Source organism: Anomaloglossus baeobatrachus, chromosome 9 (genome assembly GCF_048569485.1).
Source record: "Anomaloglossus baeobatrachus isolate aAnoBae1 chromosome 9, aAnoBae1.hap1, whole genome shotgun sequence".
Lineage (NCBI taxonomy): Eukaryota > Metazoa > Chordata > Amphibia > Anura > Aromobatidae > Anomaloglossus > Anomaloglossus baeobatrachus.
The window spans coordinates 55,686,716-55,706,197 of NC_134361.1; the positions used below are offsets into that span (position 1 = coordinate 55,686,716).

The 19,482-nt window shown below is 43.3% G+C and overlaps 1 protein-coding gene across 4 annotated transcripts in view; it reads left to right on the forward strand.

Annotated features, from left to right (window-relative positions):
* DOCK11 (dedicator of cytokinesis 11) overlaps positions 1-19,482 on the forward strand; it is a 449,693-nt gene that overhangs the window by 42,378 nt on the left and 387,833 nt on the right. For all 4 annotated transcript variants that reach the window (XM_075323721.1, XM_075323722.1, XM_075323724.1 and 1 more), the window contains exons 2-4: positions 13,647-13,763; positions 14,074-14,163; positions 19,025-19,107. In XM_075323721.1, coding sequence (XP_075179836.1) covers positions 13,647-13,763; positions 14,074-14,163; positions 19,025-19,107 — 290 coding nt within the window. The remainder of the gene's footprint in view (positions 1-13,646; positions 13,764-14,073; positions 14,164-19,024; positions 19,108-19,482) is intronic.

The window sequence follows — 19,482 nt, forward strand, 5'->3', positions numbered from 1 at the left end:
GCAGTGTGTTTTCGCTGCATCCAAAACACTGTATTGTACAGTACAAGCACAGTGAATGGGATTTCTAGAAATCCCGTGCCCACTGCGTGTGTGCGACCCACAACGAAAACTGACATGTGGTGCGGCTTTCTGAGCCACAGCATGTCAATTCTTTGCTGCGGAGTTGCAAAGCGTCCTCCATAGGGAGAACACAAATGAGAGACTGCAGCACTCCAAACCCTGATTGTGGGCACAGGCAGCTGTGTTCTCCTGCAGAGGAGACTCACGGCCCCGCAGGTCAGGTCCCGCCACGGTCAGGATGCAGCGGGTCCTGATTGTGGGCACGTACCCTTAAGGCCTCCGACACACATCCGTGCCGCCGGTACGTGTTTGCCATTTTTTGCACGTCCCGGCGGCACGGATACACGTACACCAATGCTACCCTATGGTAGCAGGCACACACACGTAAAACCGCACGGAACGAGTGTCCGTGTGCGTTTGTACGTGTGTGCGTTTTTCTAAGCGCTGACATGTCCACGTTTTCTCCGGCAGCATGGGTGTCACACAGCCCGCACCCGTACCACATGGATGTAGTGTGGATGCGGTCCCGTGTGACACGCGCCGGAGAAAACACACGTGTCAGTGAAAAAAACCCAAAACATTTACTCACCTTCTGCAGCCCTCCTGTCTCTGCCGCTGCTGTCACTTGCTGCCAACCTCCGCTCATTATGCTCATTTAATATTCACTTCACTGCGGCCGGCAGCAGCGGGGAGACGGCAGGGCTGGAGACCGAAGATCAGCACCACGGACAGAAGTGCGGACCACGTGAGTATGCAAATGACCGGTTCTACGTGTGCTATCGCGGATAGCACACGTAGAACACACGTGGACCACACGTACCCGAGACACATACTTACCACACGCAACACGCATGGTAAATACGTGTCTCGCGGCACGTGCGTGTTTTTAACGGAAGTGTGTTTCAGGCCTAAGGCTGTGTTCCCATAGAATGGATCCAGCAGCAATCCAACGGTAAAGAATTTGTGCAAACACAGCTTTTTTTTTTCAATTGGAAAAAAAAAAAATTTTTGCAGGATCCTTTTTTTTTTTAACATGGGAGTCTATGGAAAACGGATCCGTTAACTGATTGCTATTTATCTTCCATTTGAAGCTGATCCAGTAAGCAAAAAAACGGATCCGTTACAAATTCAAGAAAAACAGATGGCTAAATAGCAATCAGTTAACTGATCCGTTTTCCGTCTGACTCCCATGTTAAAAAAAATGGATCTTGCAAAAGTAAATTTTTCAAAACGGATAAAAAAGTTGTGTTTGCTCAATTTTTTTTGCCAATGGATTGCTGCTGGATCCGTTGCAATGGCTGATTACTTGACACATGAACTAAGGCGAAGGCCTCCTTCACACGTCTGTGCAAAACACAAACGTTTTGAACTGTCCATGGTGAAGGTGCGTGTGTGTTCTACGTGTACTGTCAGTGTGACATCCGGATAGCACACAGACAGCCTGAGCTGGTATACTTACCGGTCACCGGCGCTGCTCTATCTGGCGCTGCTGTTACTTCCGGGTATGTGGTCAGTGCAGTGAATATGTATGAGCTTAATGAGCGGCCCAGAAGCAACAGCAGCAGAAGCAGAGACAGCAGCACCAGAGACAGGTAAGTATAAAAATTCTTTATTTTTATGTGACCTGTGTTTTTTCCGGTATTGATTGATATCACATCAGTGTGCGGTCCTAGTAGTAACCAGTCAGTTGTTTAACCACTGAGATGTGTACACTACGTATATGGAGCACCTTTTCCAAAAATATATATATATATATAGAAAATAAAAAAAATTATACAGTTAACTGTTTTCGTATTACCTCGTTTGTATATAATATCATTATATTTATTCCATGCCATGAACACCAAAATGAAAAGCAGTCGAAATATTAAATATGCCTGTTTAAGGCAATTTGTCTAAAAAAAAATAAATAAATAAAAAGAGATCAACAGCTCATATGCTCTCTATTTAAGGCTTCTGCCACACTCACGTGAAATTCACGCACGTGCCGAGAGACACGTATTTTCCCTGCGTGTTGCGTGCAGGTAAGTACGTGTCTCTGGTACGTGCGGGACACGTGTGTTCTACGTGTGCTATCCGCGATAGCACACGTAGAACCGGTAATTATTATACTCACCTGGTCCTTCCTGCTGTCCGTGGTGCTGATCTTCGGTCTCCAGCTCTCCCGTCTCCCCGCTGCTGCTGCTGCCAGGCAGTGAAGTGAATATTCAATGAGAATAATGAGCGGCGGTCGGCAGCAAGAGGCAGCAGCGGCAGAGACAGGAGAGCTGGAGAAGGTGAGTTAATGTTTTTTTATTTTTCACTGACATGTGTGGTTTCTCCGGTGCGTGTCACACGGGACCGCATCCACACTACACCCGTGTGGTGCGGGTGCGGGCCGTGTGACACCCGTGCTGCGGGAGAAAACACTGACATGTCAGCGCTTTCAAAAAAGCACACACGTACAAACGCACACGGACACACGTTCCGTGTGGTTTTACGTGTGTGTGCCTGCTACAATAGGGTAGCATTGGTTAAAGTGTCTCCGTGCCGCCGGTACGTGTAAAAAATGACAAACACGTGCCGGCAGCACGGATGTGTGGCGCTAGCCTAACATAGTAAGGCTATGTGCACATGTTGCGTCCTGTACCTTGCAGAAATTAATGCATCCTCTGGCAGAATTTAACAATGTCAAAATTCTGTGTGTCAAAAAAAAAAAATATGTTTTGTGCCCGTTTTTCGTGCGTTTTTAAGTGCTTTTTCCATGCTTAAATTTTGATGCGTTTACAAAACTTTGTCAATGGAAAATAAAGATTCTTCAATCAATCAACATGAAAAAAACAAACCCTACTGATGTCATTTACGGCTTCTACTCATTCACTATAATGTGAATATTCAGAAAAAGTACATTAAATAATATTTATTGATTAAAATTAATATTTAATATAGTACGACTCTAATTTTGCTTAGGGCTGGCTGTGAGGTCAATAGTAAACCTTTTGACTTCACAGGCCAAAACGCATGCTTTTTTTGATGTAACAAAAAAAGGCATGCGTATTGCAACATACCGTAAAGGCATGTTAAACGCAATATTTTTGTTTTTGGATGCGTTTTCTAAAATCTCATTGACTTCAATGATACCAAAACGCTACCAAAACGGACAAAAGAATTGACATGCTGCTTTTTTAAACGCAGAGATTTTGGCAAATTTTTGACAATAAAAACGCTGCGTTTAAAAAAGCATCGTGCGCGCGATTTTTGTCAAAATCCCATAGATTTGGTTTGAAAACCAAAACGCATGCATTTTGACAATGAGACGCTGCTGCTTAAAACGCAGCGGAAACGCAAGGAAAAACACAACGTGCGCATGAGCCCTAAGGCTATGTTCACTCACTCAGTAAATTTTTACTGCTTTTTTTTCTGCAGCAAAACCTGATCTCTTGGTAGTAAAAAAAAAAGCTGTTTTTTTGCCACGTTTTTGCTGCTTTTTTGTCACTTTTTTTGCTGCGTTTTTGGTGTGCCATTTGTCTCCTGTTTAAATATAGTTCATTTCATTCACCAAAAATGCTGCAAAAAATGCTTTTTTCACCCTCATTGCTTTCAATGGTGAAAAAAGCAGCAAAAATGCTGAAAGAATTGACATGCTGCTTCTTTAAAAAAAAAAATGCAGCAGTTTTCCATTGCTCGCTGCGTTACCATGTCCATTAGGCTATGTCCGCACGTTGCGTCGGAGTACCTGCAGTTTATTCTGCACGTTTTCCTTCCCTTGGTTTTTGACCAAATGGCTTTTGGCCATTTTTTAGCGCTAAAAACGCATGCGTTTTTAGTGCGTTTTACCTGCGTTTTCACCTGCGTTTCTGCAGATGCGTTTTTTAGATCAAAACACTGAGAAATAAAGTTGAAATAGTCAAAAAGAATGAAAAAAAAGAAAAAAAGGATAAAATGAACTTTTAATTAAACTATATTGAAAATGATCAATTTTAATGAAATATTAGTGGTTATGCATATTTTTAGTGAAAAAAAGGTAAAGTTTATTAATTTTTTACATTTAAATTTTCGGTTATTGTATGTGTGTAAAGGAACATTAGAACCCTTTAATTTTTGGCCAGAAAAGCATGCGTTTTTGGAGCCAAAAACGCAGTTGAAAAGCAGGTAAAAAGCATGAAAAACGCAGGAATTGTGATTTTGGTTGCTTTTTGCCATTTCTCATTGACTCCAATGTTAAGGAAACGCTGCAGAAATGGCAAAAACAACTGACATGCTGCTTCTTTTTCAGCATGGTTTTTGACCACAAATATGCAAATTAAACGCTGCAGAAAAAAAAGCAAAGTGCAGACAGGATTTCAGCTTTTCCCATTGACTTTGGCACAAAAACGCTGCAGCTAAAAACGCTGCAGAAACGCGGGAAAAAACGCAACGTGCGAACATAGCCTTACACTTGTGTTTGCATTTCTGTAAGCTTTCAAGTAGATGGAATTGTTGGAGTAAGTTTTGCGATTTGTTTTTTTGTCTTATGATAAATCAATTGTGTAGCTTAAATACTTTCCTGACTTTGCAGTGTTTTCTGAATAGTAATGAGTGGATCTGCCGTTCTGGCTATTGACATTTGTGTAGTTGGAAAATCCCTGTGTTAAGCACTGCAGGCTTTTTAGGGTTTTCCCATTTTTGTCCCTTATATCAGCATTAACTTTGCAATTTACCTACTTTATCATCTGAGACACCTTGTAGATCTGTCGCTAGGTAAAAAGACACTTTCACATACTTAAATAATACTTCTGCTTTTCTCAGGAAATTTAAATTAGCTCTGCTTATTCAGGGTCACGTTTGTGTTTTGTCGCTAAGGTAATGTGACCATACTCTAACCGTGACATACTGCTTGGTTTGCAAACAGCTTGCATTGTAACAAGGGAATAAGTGAATGTTAGAACTATGGAGCTGATTTGCCGGATTTAAGGTATAATATTGTCAGAAAGTTTTTGCAAAGCTTGTAATTGATGAAAAATGTAGCAATTTTTCTTTTTTTTTACACCAGCACAGCTCAGCTCTTTTTGTAATGTAGGTCAGCCAAAAGTAGATTAAAGGTTTGTGCGCACCTAACGTTTTTTTTGTGGCATCAAAAACGCTGCGTTTCTGGCCACTAAAAACGCACATAAACGCAAAACACATAAAAAAAAACGCATAAAAACGCAGTGAACAAAAACGCAGCCAAAACCGCACCAAATCGCGCTTAAAACGCATGTGTTTTTTTATCAGTGAACAATGCCATTAAAGATTGGTGAAGAAGAAAAAAAAAAAAAGATCTGATGTCATTTCCTGCTTCAATCTGTTCTCCTTCATTCTCCACTAGTGTATACAGGAGAGCAAACAGCAGCTGCAGAACTACAAGGCTCAGCATACTCCATCCAATAGTGTATGCAGGAGAGCAGACAGCAGCTGCAGAACTACAAGGCTCAGCATACTCCATCCAATAGTGTATGCAGGAGAGCAGACAGCAGCTGCAGAACTACAAGGCTCAGCATGCTACATCCAGGACTGTATGCTGGAGGGAGAGGCAGGGGGAGCAGAACTACAAGGCTCAGCATAATCCATCCACTAGGGCAGTCATGGCGAACCTTTAACAGGCCAAGTGCCCAAACTGTAGCCCTAAACCCAATTTTTTTTCCGAAGTGCCAACCAATTCTATTATGTAACTAATTGATTTTAATCTTACCTTTGCCGTCTTCTCTTCAGCAGGGGGCATCACGCTCATGCATGCTTACCACACATTGAAGCTGAGCCCCTACCCTTTCCAGACACAGCAGTTGGATTGATCTTTCTGGAAAAAATTGCAGCATATTTGACAGAGATTATAGCCTGGAATGCAATCAGATGTCACCCTTAAATCCACATCTACATTTCAAAGTCTGAACATCTTGAAATCCCATAAAGACGTACGAGTTTCTCCCCTCCCCTTTCATTGTGTACTTATGTCCCCCTTCCTGGGCCACTTCTTGGTAAACATGTCCCCCATCCTGATATATATTTCCTACATTCTGGTATATTTGTCCCCATCCTGGTAAATATACCTCATCCTGGTAAATGTCCTCCATCCTGGTAAATGTACCCCATTCTGGCATGTTCCTCCATGCTGGTAACTAACTGTACCCCATCCTGACATATTGCCCATCCTTGTAAATGTTCCCCCATCCCGGCATGTACCCCATTCCTGGTAAATGTCCTCCATCCTGGTAAATGTTCCCCATCCTGGTTAATTTACCCCCATCCAGGTAAATGTCCCCCTTCCTAGCAGTGAACAACCCACGGAAAAAAGCACCAAATCTGCAGCAAAAATGCACCAAACCGCGGCAAGATTGCATGCGGATTTGGGTGCGTTTTTGGTGCAGTTTTTGCGGCGTGTGCGGAATTCTGCCAGAGGGTGCGGAATTTTCTGAAGAAACATGCATTTCCAAGTGCGCACAGACCCTTAAATAGTAAATGGTAACAACTGAAATAGTCGCACCACTTGTAAATACTAGACCACTGAAGTAAGAATTCGTGACGCACATCCAGCCTCGTTAGCGATGTTGTTGCGTGTGACAGCTACAAACGACCGTTAACGATCAAAATTACTTACCTTATCGTTGATCGTTGATACATCGCTATGTGTGACACCGCAGGAACGAGGAACAACACCGTACCTGCGGCCGCCGGCAATGCGGAAGGAAGAAGGTGGGCAGGATGTTCGGCCCGCTCATCTCCGCCCCTCCGCTTCTATTGGGCGGTCGCTTAGTGGCGTTGCTGTGACGCTGACCGAACCGTCCCCTTAGAAAGAAGGCGGTTCACCGGCCACAGCGACATCGCTAGGCAGGTAATTACGTGTGACGGGTGTAAACGATGTTGTGCGCCACGGGCAGCGATTTGCCCGTGACGCACAAACTACGGGGTTGGGTACGCTCGCTAGTGACATCGATACCGATATCGCTGCGTGTAAAGTTCCCTTTAAAGTCAATACTGAAGTATACCACTAGAAGATGAAAAAGTGAAAACAGTGGTTAATACCTGAAAATGATGTGCCGTGCCTTCCATTCCTAACGCGCGTTTCGATGTGTTGTCTTTTTCCAAGGGAGATGCTACTATTTTGGTTGTTACCATTTACTATTTAAGGCTATGTGCGCACTTACCGGATTTTGCCGCGGATTTTCCGCATGTTTCGCTGCAGAAAATGTTCATAACATCTCTGCAGTGAATCACCAGCAAATCCTATGGAGAAAAAAAATCCTGTGCGCACTGGGCGGAATTTGACAGCTGCATGTTTTGCTGCGGGAATCCCGCAGCAAAAACAAGTGCATGTCACTTCTTTTCCGCACATCGCTGCGGGATTTCACTCCATTGACTCCAATGTAATCGTGAAATCCCGCAGGGAATAACGCAGGCAGCAAATTCTGTGCGGTTCACTGCGTTTTCCTGCGTTATTCCCTGCGGTATTTCGCGGTTTACCTCCGGTAATGTGCATCGCTTGTCTGCGGTTTGCAGGGAAGTGATGTCATTACAGGAAGAGGAAGCCGTGCAGAGAGTAAACACACACAGACACATCACAGACACACAGACACAGATAGACATCACAGACATAGAACACAGACACAGACACATAGAACACACATAGAAAGAAAACGGAAATATAGAAAACAAAGAACGTGGGCTCCGCTGCATATTTACCTTCCAGCCGAGGTAAGCACACAGCGGCGGCCCGGTATTCTCAGGCTGGGGAGGGAGAGGGGCAGGGTTAATGTCCCCCGCCTCACTCCCCCTCCGGCAGCCGAGAATATCAGCTGCCCCGGCACTGTCGCATGCATTATGCGGCACTACCGGCGTGTCCTCGGCTCTTCTTGCCGCCGTGTAGCAGTGGCAGCAAGGTAATACAAGGGGTTAATGATGGTGGGGGACCACCGCCATTAACTCCAGGCTTGATCATGGCAGCGTCTATGTGAGAGCTGACATGATCAACCCGTAAGTAAAGTGAAAAAAAACACAGACACCGAAAAATCCTTTATTTTAAATAAAACAAACAAGCCTCGTTCACCATTTTATTAACCCCTCCCGCACCAAAGCTCCGGCGTAATCCACCGCTCCGGCGTAATCCACAGGTCGTGCGCTGCTTCCATCCAGCCGCGACTGTCACAGACACAGCGCTGAATGAAAGCAGCAGACAGCAGAGGTAATTACCGGTCATTTCCCACGGCCGGTAATGTGAACTCACTGCCGACCGTGGGAAATGCAGCGATCTGTCCTCTATCTATCTATCCCTCTGTCTGTCTATCTATCTATCCCTCTATCTATTCTTCTGTCTATCTACTATCTCAGAATTAAATGACTTTTTTATTTTTTTTCAATGTGCTTTATTGCATTGAATGCAATAAAGCACATCCCAACCCGCACGCGGCAAAACCGCGGCAATACCGTGAATAATACCGCGGTAAAACCGCAGCAAACCGCGGCAAACCGCATGCGGTTTTCGGGTGCGGTTTCCCGCGGTTTTTTACCGCGGGTGCGGTAATCTTTGAGAGCATGCGGAATTTTCTCAAGAAAATTCCATTTCCCAGTGCGCACAAGGCCTAAGTATTTACGGTAAATACTCACCTGTCATTATACTTAACTGTCCCATTGTGCTGTGCATCCTCTTTCATTTCTCCATTGTTATCATGTTCACCTAGTTTTTACTTATTACAATAAAGAATATATTTTAAATGTATTCAATGTCTTGAGTGCAATTTTTGAAAGCTGCCAATCTGTGGGGGGAAGGGAGCAGGGTCATACACAGGGCTGTGGAGTCGGTAAGCCTAACCTTCAACTCCGACTCCTCAATTTCTCTTGCACCGACTCTGACTCCGACTCCAACTCCGACTACGACTCCTATATATATTGCTTATAGTTAGGTGAAAAATTTATTGTAGAAGATGAACATGTGTATGTGAACATCAGACATTTAATAATTTTATGATAAAATAATCAAGATATTTGGATAGAACATAAAATATATTTATTGGATACAACTTTAGAACACAAAAAACTAATAAAATGTAAATATGTAATACACTATGTAATATACAGTAGATTACATATATATCTTGTGTGTGTATATATATATATATATATATATATATTGTTGTATTACATATTTACAATTTTAGAGTTTTTTAAGTTCTAAAGTTGTATTCCAATAAATATATTTTATGTTCTATCCAAATATATTGATTATTGTATCATAAAAATAATTAAGTGTCTGATGTTCACATTGTACTACAATAAATGTTTCACTTAAATATAAGCATTATACTAAATATTATTTAGTAAAATATTCAGCACATTCTGCATTGCACTCCTGTCCCCAATGAATTATATATTTTAGGAGTCGGTGCATTTTATACTGACTCCGACTCCACCAAAATGAGCTCCGACTCCACGACTCTGACTCCACAGCCCTGGTTATACAGAGTTCATGAATGGGGGGGGGGATTCCATGGCATCTGGTTTAGTAGTCCTCAAAACTACAGCAAGCAGCCCAGTAAATGACACCATGCCAGAATCAGGGTCTCTTTCTCTACATTTTACTGCTCTAACATTAGGTGGCAACAACCTGGTGTTAGATTTCCTTTTATATTTACAGAAATCATGCAAAGTGTAAGAAAAGTTGGAGACAGGCCATAGTACTAAATGAGAATTTTGGAAAGTTAATATAAATTAATTTAAAGATTTTCCTTTAGGAAAAACTAAACAAATATTTTTTAAAATGCCTCAAGATTTGCTGCAGTGGAGAATATATTCTCTAAGTCGTGTGTATTAAAATGTGAGAATAATGTTTGCTACTTGCATTCTTCTCTGTTGGTGGTAGCGACAGACGCTCCCAAGAGCCGTCAGCCTGATCTTATGTTTCAACCACAGTTTACAAGAGAGTTTAGATAGTAAAGGCGGACTCGGATCTTTCCATATACCGGTAGTCGTCTTCCACTGATGTCAATTTCCACAGACCTCGAAAGAACTTTCAGCACAAAATCTGTGATTTTTGCTTTCTTATGAAAACAGCATGATGTCTTTAGAGTTTTCTTCTTGTAGCAAAATGCAGAGTGAACTGTGTCGAAAGCAAAATCAAAAGAGGCTACAAAGAGGATCTATCAGTTTGGAGGTCTCGGCCTCTTTCCACATTGCTTGGGGGGGACTTATTGATTTCAAATAGGAACGTGCAATGCTTCATATTCCTGTTTTAATGCTGAGATGGAATAATCATTTGCTATCATAGTCCTTAATAAAATAAAGCAGATCGAAATTAGATAAATTGGGATCAGCTTAGGCTAGGTTCATACTTCCGTTAAAATGTATCAGTCACAATCCGCGGCTCTGGTAAACAACGCAATCCGTTTAGCGGTTTCCGTTGTGTCCCATAGACTTGTGTTAGTGGCGGATTGCGACTGATTACCTTGCGTTGCATTGGCTGCGCCGCGGTCAGTCGGTTTTGGACTGACCGCCGGGCGGAAACAACGCAGAATGTTATGTTTTTCTGGCCGTCAAAATTAACGCACCGTGCAGGAATCCGTCGCAGTCCGTCACTGTACTGAGCATGCCCAGCATGTTTGGCACACCCACTGGGCTGTCCCAAACACAAACGGATCATGACTGATCCGTCAAAAAACGGACGCATAGCAGATGTAACGGACGCAACGGATCAGTTTTTTCACAGGATTTATGTGAACGGAATCCTGTGAAAAACACATCCGTTGCGTCAGTTGACAACTAAAAAACGACTGATCCGTTGCTGACGGACCTGACGGATTTAAAACAATGGAAATGTGAACCTAGCCTAACTGACAAGATAGCCTTGTCAATTGTGGACAGATCTATGGCAAAAGTACTGCAGTTTGTTACAGAAACTGTACCCTAATTTGTAACCCCCACATTTGAGATTCAGAGCATATAATATGCTGTGTTTTCAGATTCAGTGCAGTAGAAAAAAAAAGTCTTAGGCCCGGTTCACACACTGCGTTTTTACCCGCTTTTTTTTTGCGTTTTTGCTGCACAAATTTCTTGAGAAAATGGTTGTAACCTTTCTGCAGACATTCCCCAGCAAAACCTATGGGAAAAAAATAGCTGTGCGCACACTGCTTTTTTTTCTCAAGAACATTCTTTTTCTGCAGCATGTCACTTCTTTTCTGCAGGTACCTGCGTGTTATGCCATAGATAAGGGTAAAAAACGCAGGGACCAACCCACGATAAAAACGCATAAAAAACGCACAAAAAAATGCGTTAAAAGCGCATGCGTTTTTCGGTGCGATATTGGTGCGTTTTTTTTAACACAAGTGCTGTAATCTTTCAGACTCTCAAGAAATTTCTTGAGAAAAATCCTTTTTCTAGTGCGCACAGGGTCTTACTTTGTTGGGGCTTTTTGCCAGTTTTCTGGTACCAAAAAGTAGCAAGTGTTGGTTCACTCAAAAATTAGCTGTTTGTGCCACTCAAGACACTTTTCAAAAAAATTGGGCAAGGTTAGCTTAGCAATGCAGCTTTAGGCCCCCTTCACATGTCAGTGAAAAGCACAGGTTTTTCACTGACGTGATAAAGATGCATATGTCCCTCCGTGTGCCGTGACTTTGGCACAAATGTGTCCTCCGTGTGCTATCTGTGATGGCACACGGATATCTGTCATTTATACTCACCTGTCCATGCTGCTCCTGTCAGTGGTGCTGATGTTTCCTGCTCTGCTGTCTCTGGCCGCTGCTGTCTCCCTGCTGCTGCTACTTCCTGGTCGGTTGTGCAGTGAATATACATGAGCATAATTAGCCAGCCTGGAAGCAGGAGACAGCAGCGGCCGGAGACAGCAGTGCTGGACACAGGTGAGTTTGAAAAACATTTTATTTTAAATGTACGTGTTTTTTCTAGTACGTGTTACATGGATCACACCACTATGTGGTCCGTGTGACATCAGTGATGGCAGAGAAAAATGGACTTGTCTCTGTGCGGAGCATACGGACACTCGTGTGCGCTACATGGAAACACAGTGAAAAATCACTGATGTGTGCGCAGACCCATTGATTTTAATGGGTCTGTGTATGTCCGTTATTCTGGTACATATGAAAACTGCAACATACGTTCCGGAATCACTGATGTGTGAAGGGAGCATTAGTCAGATTTACAAATTACTTTTTTTCTCCAAAGTTGCAAATTCACTCCAATAAGGGGATAGTGTACAAAGTGGAAGTGCATTTATAGACAAAAGTATATAATATCTTAAAGAGAACCTGTGAGTACAATTTTGTAATGTAGAGTAAAGTCATGGCTGTAATGTTGCTACAATACTGATTAAATGGATACCTTTGGTGAAGAAATTGTCTTTGTGGTTCTTCTTTAAACACCATTTCGAAGTTTTGCTCTAAACAGATTAGGTGCACAGGAGCCAGACTGTACACTGGGTCTTCTCCTCCCTGTCTAGGATTCCCCGGCCCCTCTGTTGTTGCATCTGGTCTGTGATTCCCCGGCCCCTCTGCTGCCTCCGGTCTGTGATTCCCCAGCCCCTCTGCTGCCTCCGGTCTATGATTCCCTAGCCCCTCTGCTGCCTCCGGTCTGTGATTCACTGGCCCCTCTGCTGCCTCCGGTCTGTGATTCCCCAGCCCCTCTGCTGCCTCCAGTCTGTGATTTCCTGGCCGCTCTGCTGCCTCCGGTATGTGATCCCCCAGCCCCTCTGCTGCCTCCGCTCTGTGATTCCCTGGCCGCTCTGCTGCCTCCGGTATGTGATCCCCCAGCCCCTCTGCTGCCTCCGCTCTGTGATTCCCCAGCCCCTCTGCTGCCTCCGGTCTGTGATTCCCCAGCCCCTCTTCTGCCTCCGGTCTGTGATTCCCCAGCCCCTCTTCTGCCTCCGGTCTGTGATTCCCTGGCCGCTCTGCTGCCTCCGGTATGTGATCCCCCAGCCCCTCTGCTGCCTCCGCTCTGTGATTCCCCAGCCCCTCTGCTGCCTCCGGTCTGTGATTCCCCAGCCCCTCTTCTGCCTCCGGTCTGTGATTCCCCAGCCCCTCTTCTGCCTCCGGTCTGTGATTTCCTGGCCGCTCTGCTGCCTCCGGTATGTGATCCCCCAGCCCCTCTGCTGCCTCCGGTCTGTGATTCCCCAGCCCCTCTGCTGCCTCCGGTCTGTGATTCCCCAGCCCCTCTGCTGCCTCCGGTCTGTGAATGATCGACCTCCTCTGTTTAAAATGTCAGCAGTGATCTGTCATTCACAGACTGGAGGCAGTGGAGAGGCCGGGGAATCACAGACAGGGAGGAGAAAGAATACTCGGTGCACAGTCCGGCTCCTGTGCACCAAAATCTAATTAGCAGAAAACGTCAAATACTGATTAAAGAAGAAGAACGAAGCCGATTTCTTCACCACAGGTAGTAATTTAATCAGTATTGCAGCACCATTACTGTCATGCCTTTGCTTTACTATACAAAATCGTGCTGACGGGTTCTGTTTAAGATGAATAAATGTATGAAACATCATACAACACTTTGATGAACTTGGCGCAAATTTTGGCAAGGAAGCCACAAGAAAAAGTGACCCTAAAAAGTCCTTTCACACTAAGTCTCCTCTCCCATTTTCTTCTTTCTTATAGGAGAAGGCAAGAGTGGTGGAACCTTTAGACTATGAGACCATTATTTCCCAAAGGAAAGCTCAGATCTTCAGTGATCCACATCGAGACATGCTTATGTTTCCCATGGAGGATGTTTTTGTGAGTATTCTGTATTGACACTTATTTTATAGATGAAAAAGAAAAAAGGTGGATTTAGCTCACCAGTCAAGCCGCTTATGTTTTGGAAAATTAGGAGTTATGTTCCTTGTGTCTGGTGCATGAAGCCACTGAACCAAGGAGCAATAAATAGTAAATCCCAAAAAATAGATAAAATTCCAGCACTCGAGGTTAAAAAAAACTCCATTCTTTATTCTGTTATGATAAAAAGCACATTTACACCACTTGTTTTACTCTTTTGCTGTATAAATATGCTCAAGAAAGGCTCATGCTATTTTTCCTGTATTGCAAGATTTCCACAGTGGGACGTCAGCACAGAACCATCCAGTCCACAGTGCCAGAGGATGCGGAAAACAAAGCCAAAAGCTTGTTTGTGAAGGAGGTGCGTAAAGTTTAGTAATGATGTCTGTGAGTCAGTCTATAATTAACATGGGGAATCACTGAAAAAATGTGTTTGCTGCCAAGATTTCTCAATTCACATTCCTATCCCAAAGAAGTAATATTTTGGCTGGAAAATATTGCTTTCCCGAATGCCGAGCACTTTAAGGGCGGCTTTGCACGTTGCGACATCACAAGCCGATGCTGCGATGTCGCACGCGATAGTCCCCGCCCCCGTCGCAGGTACAATATCGTGTGATAGCTGGCGTAGCGAAAATTATCTTCACACGCACTCACCTGCCCTGCGACCGTCGCTCTGGCCGGCGACCCGCCACCTTCCTAAGGGGGCGGGTCGTGCGGCGTCATAGCGACATCACATGGCAGGCGGCCAATAGCAGCGGAGGGGCGGAGATGAGCAGGATGTAAACATCCCGCCCACCTCCTTCCTTCCGCATATCCTACGGAAGCCGCGGTGACGCCGGTAGGAGATGTTCCTCGCTCCTGCGACTTCACACACAGCGATGTGTGCTGCCGCAGGAGCGAGGAACAACATCGGACCGTCGCGTTAGCGTAATTATGGATTACGCCGACGCTGCACCGATGATACGATTACGACGATTTTGCACTCGTTAATCGTATCATCTAGGCTTTACACACTACGATGTCGCATGCGATGCCGGAAGTGCGTCATTTTCAATTTGACCCCACCGACATCGCACCTGCGATGTCGTAGTGTGCAAAGCCCTCCTAAGACAGGCGGTTATCAGTATGTTATCTCTACTACTGTTACAGTAGCGGCTTTTGATGAATTCCTTGCGGGAACCTGTGACAAGGATCCAAATCCTAAAGTTTAGAAATATATATATATATATATATATATATATATATATATATAAAATAGAATTTAGAAAGCCTGGTTGCAAATCACTAAATAAAAAACATCTTTTCTACAATTTTAGCATCTACTTTAATTATGTTTTTTATTTTATAATATTTGAACTATTAGTTTTTTATTATTTAAGTAAATAGAAGTAATAATTTGGCTAGAAAATATTGCTTTCCCTAATGCCGAGCACATTAAGGCTATGTGCCCACGTAGCGTCGAGGTCCTTGCATTTCTAAACGCACCCTCTGGCAGTAATTGATTATGTCAAAGTTGCTTTTGACCACAAAATAGCGCTAAAAACACATGCATATTTACCGCGTTTTTGATGCGTTTTTAGCGCTTTTTGCATGTTTTTCCACCTGCGTTTTGACAGATGCGTTTTGAACATCAGGACACTGCTAAATAAAGTTTAATCTGTCAAACACAGTGAAAAAAGAGAAAAAAAACCCCAAACATATTAATATAAAGAATTAATCAAGAAAATAGACATATTTCATTAAATTATAGCGGTAATATACTATTTATTGAAAAAATAGCAATAACTTCTTATTTTTCATTAATTTAATTGTTGGATTATGTGTGTGTGTAAAGGGACATATGAAATCATTATTTAGATGTCCAAAACGCATGTTTTCTGCACCTAAAAAGCAGGTAAAACGCTGGAATTTTTATGTTTCTTGGTTACTCCCTGCTTCTCATTGACTTCTATGTTATCTAAACGCACCTCAAATGGCAAAAACAATTGACATGCTGCTTTTTTAAACGCATGGTTTTTGCCACAAAATATGCAAATTAAACGCAGCATTTTGAACTGCATGGTGGGCACAAGAAATCCCTATTTCTCATAGACTTTGCTGGGAAATAAAAACGCATGCATTTTGGCATTAAAAAGGTGCAGCTGAAAACACTGCAGAAAAGCATGTAAAAACGCATCGTGGGCACATAGCCTTAGGGAGTAGGGAGCACTTTTTTCCATGCTTTTCCCCATGGTTCTGTACATGCAGTGGCTGAAATAGGTATTGAACACGTCACCAATTTTCTAAGTACTGTAAATACATTTTTAAGGGTGCTATTGACATGTCATTCTCACCAGATGTCGGTAAGAAGCCATGCAATCCACACAAGCAAAGAAATGAAACCATAGATGTCCATAAATTAAGTTATGTGTAATAATGAGAAATGACACAGGGAAAATTTATCAACATGTATGGTTTGATTTCTTTGCCTGTGTGGATAGTTTGTTACTGACATCTGGTGAGAAATTCATGTCAAGAGCACCTTTAAAAATATATTTACTTAGAAAACTGGCGACATGTTCAATACTTATTTCTCCTGCTGTATATTGCAAGCATTAAACTAATTGCCACGGCGCACTGTATCGTTAATGTAAATATCAAAAGAAAAGGATTTTCAGCTCACCCGATCCACATGGAGACCATTAGGAGGACGGTGCACGGAAAGAAGCTAAATACATATTTTGTATATGAATTTACTATGTATTTAGCTTCAAGCTCTGTCAGTTCATGATGTCATATCCTGCAGACTTCTTTTTAATCCTCACCTTTGTTTGTATTGGTAAGGATTCGGACTAATAAGGCTATGTGCCCACGGGACTCTGTATCTGCGGATTTTTCTGCATCAAAATCCGCAACTTTCCCCCGTAATCTGCACCTTTTCATAAGTGTGGATTTAGTGCGGATTTGACGCAGATTTTGTTACGGATTTTGCGATTTTTTTTTTTTTTTTTAATTCAATTGAATAGGCAAAATCCGCAACAATAATTGACATGCTGCAGATTTTTCCGCACGAAAATCCGCACGATTTCCGCTGCGGAAAAATCCGCAGCGTGGGCACAGCATTTCCCAAATGCCATAGAAATGGCAGGGGAGTAGCTGTGCTGCAGATTTCTGGAAAATCTGCGGCTTTTCCACGAGAAATCCGCGGCAAAATCCGCACATTTTCCGCAGCATGGGCACATAGCCTTGCCGCGGATTTCTCACGGAAAAGCCGCGAATTTCCCGAAAATCTGCAGCTCAGGCACTTCCCAGCCATTTCTATGGCATTTTGGAAATGCTGTGCCCATGCTGCGGATTTTTCCGCAGCGGATTTGGTGCGGATTTTGATCCAGAAAAATCTGCAACATGTCAATTATTGTTCATCAAAATCCGCATCAAATCCGCGGCAATTCTGCCTAAGGCTATGTGTCCACGGGAGAATGTAGCTGCGGATTTTTCTGCAACAAAATCCGCGGCTTTCCCGCAAAATCCGCACCTTTGAAAATTTGCCGCGGATTTGATGCAGATTTTTTTTTTCCCAATTTTAAAGCCAAAATCCGGATGAAAATCCGCAACAATAACGCTGGCATGCTGATAGACAGGATCCTGCTTGCTCTACTGAGCATGCACAGAAACCAGCCTGGTGTGATCAGTCTCTCTCCCCCCCTCCCTCGCTGTCTCTCCCCTCCCTCGCCCCCCCTCTCTCCCCCTCCCTTTCCCCCCCTCTCCCCCCTCTCTCCCCCTCCCCTCCCCCCCCTCTCTCCCCCTCCTCTCCCCCCCCTCTCCCCCCCCCCCTCTTCCCCTCCCCTCCCCCCCCTCTCTCCCCCTCCCCTCCCTCTCCCTCTCCCTCTCCTCTGCCTGAGAGCTGCAGACACTGGTAACCAACATAAATATCGGGTAACCAAGGAAAGCGCTTCTCTTAGTTACCCGATGTTTACATTGGTTACGTGTGCAGGCAGCCCGGCTCCTAGCATCTGCAGACGCTCGTAACAAAGATAAATATCGGGTATCCAAGCAAGTTACCCAATATTTACCTTGGTTACGAGCCTCCACAGCTGTCAGCTGCCGGCTCCCAGTCTATCACGTTCAGTTCCCGTCACTCCCGATCACATGACTCCAATGCCCGCCCATAAACTTAAAGTGACAGGATCCTGCAAAATAACGCATGCGTTTGCATGCGGTTTTTTGCTGTAAAAGCAGGATCCACTTTTACAGCAAAATAATGTTCATGACGCATGTTAAAAAAACGTAGTGTGAAAGCAGCCTAAACAGTGTGCTCTGCAATTTCTGGTGCTCTGATTAAGAATAAATGGAGCAGTAGTATGCTTGATCGACCTCCCTACATTCAACCAGGACACGGTTTTTGGGACTGGTGGGGGCCACGACGGATGGACCCCCAGTGATCAGAAAGTTTTATCCTATCACATGAATAGAGGTAACTTTGAAACTTGATGCCACTCCTTTAAAGAATATTTTAAGTGCTAATGAAGAAGCAATGGTCAGTTCCTCTGTGAAGTTCTGCAATCTTAATTTTTTATAGTACGTATTTTTTTTAAATCACAAAGCAAGGCTATAAAAAGTACAATATATGGACAAAGCATTGGGACACCCACACATCGAGCTATTATGACTTCCCATTTTAAATCAATTGTGTTTATTAAGCCCTGTGCGCACACTGTGTTTTTTGCTGCGGATTTGCTGTGGTTTTTGCTGCAGAATTGGTGCAGTTTGTGTTCATAAGCTTCATGCAGTCCTTTTGGAGAAATCCAAAATGCTGTTGTGCGCACGTTGCTTCTTTTTTCCTTACAGGTTTTGCTGCAGAATGCAGAATTTCTGCAGCAAAAAGAAGTAGTATGTCACCTCTTTTCTGTGTTTTTCCCCTGTTTTGCCATTGACAATGTTAGAAAAGTTCAGGGGCAAAAACGCGATAAATCTGCACCAAAACGCGGTAAAACCACAAGCGTTTTTGGTGCGCTTTTACCGCAGGTAGGTGCTTTTTTTTGCTGGAGAGACAAATCTGCAGTGTGCGCACATAGCCTTAAGGAGATTATTTCAGTATTAAATATGGAACGGGTTACCAGTCGGATAATTTTTTTTTTTTTTTTTAGCTTACTAAATAATAGTAATATTATTCTCTTTTCTTTTGTGTTTTTATAAACAAACAATGCTAAGTCCGGTATTAATCTGTATATTTATCTTTTTAGTGTATAAAATATTACAGCTCGGACTGGAAAGTGTTGAACTACAAATACGAGGAATATTCAGGGGATTTCCGAGCCTTGCCTTGGTAAGTCCTATAAAATTAAAATAAATCATTGATATCAGACTTTAAAGTGTGGATCTGATGAAAGCTGTAAATGATATTATTCATCTAGTTTTTTTAATGGCAATAATGATCAAAATGTAAAATATAAAAACCGCGCCTTAGCTTTTGATTCCACGATTTGCCAAAGTCCTTTTCATATTGGGATTCCGCACATATATTGACACCTAATCCTGGAATCTACTGGATTTATCAACCTCTGGGAAACACCAGTGATGAAAGTGGTCAGATATGGACAGTTATTTTTCCCAACCCATCTATAAGAAATATCCCAATACTGCGTGGCCAGTTACATCACTGGGCTTGTCTGGTGGGCTTTGCAAGCTCCTGAGCTACCGC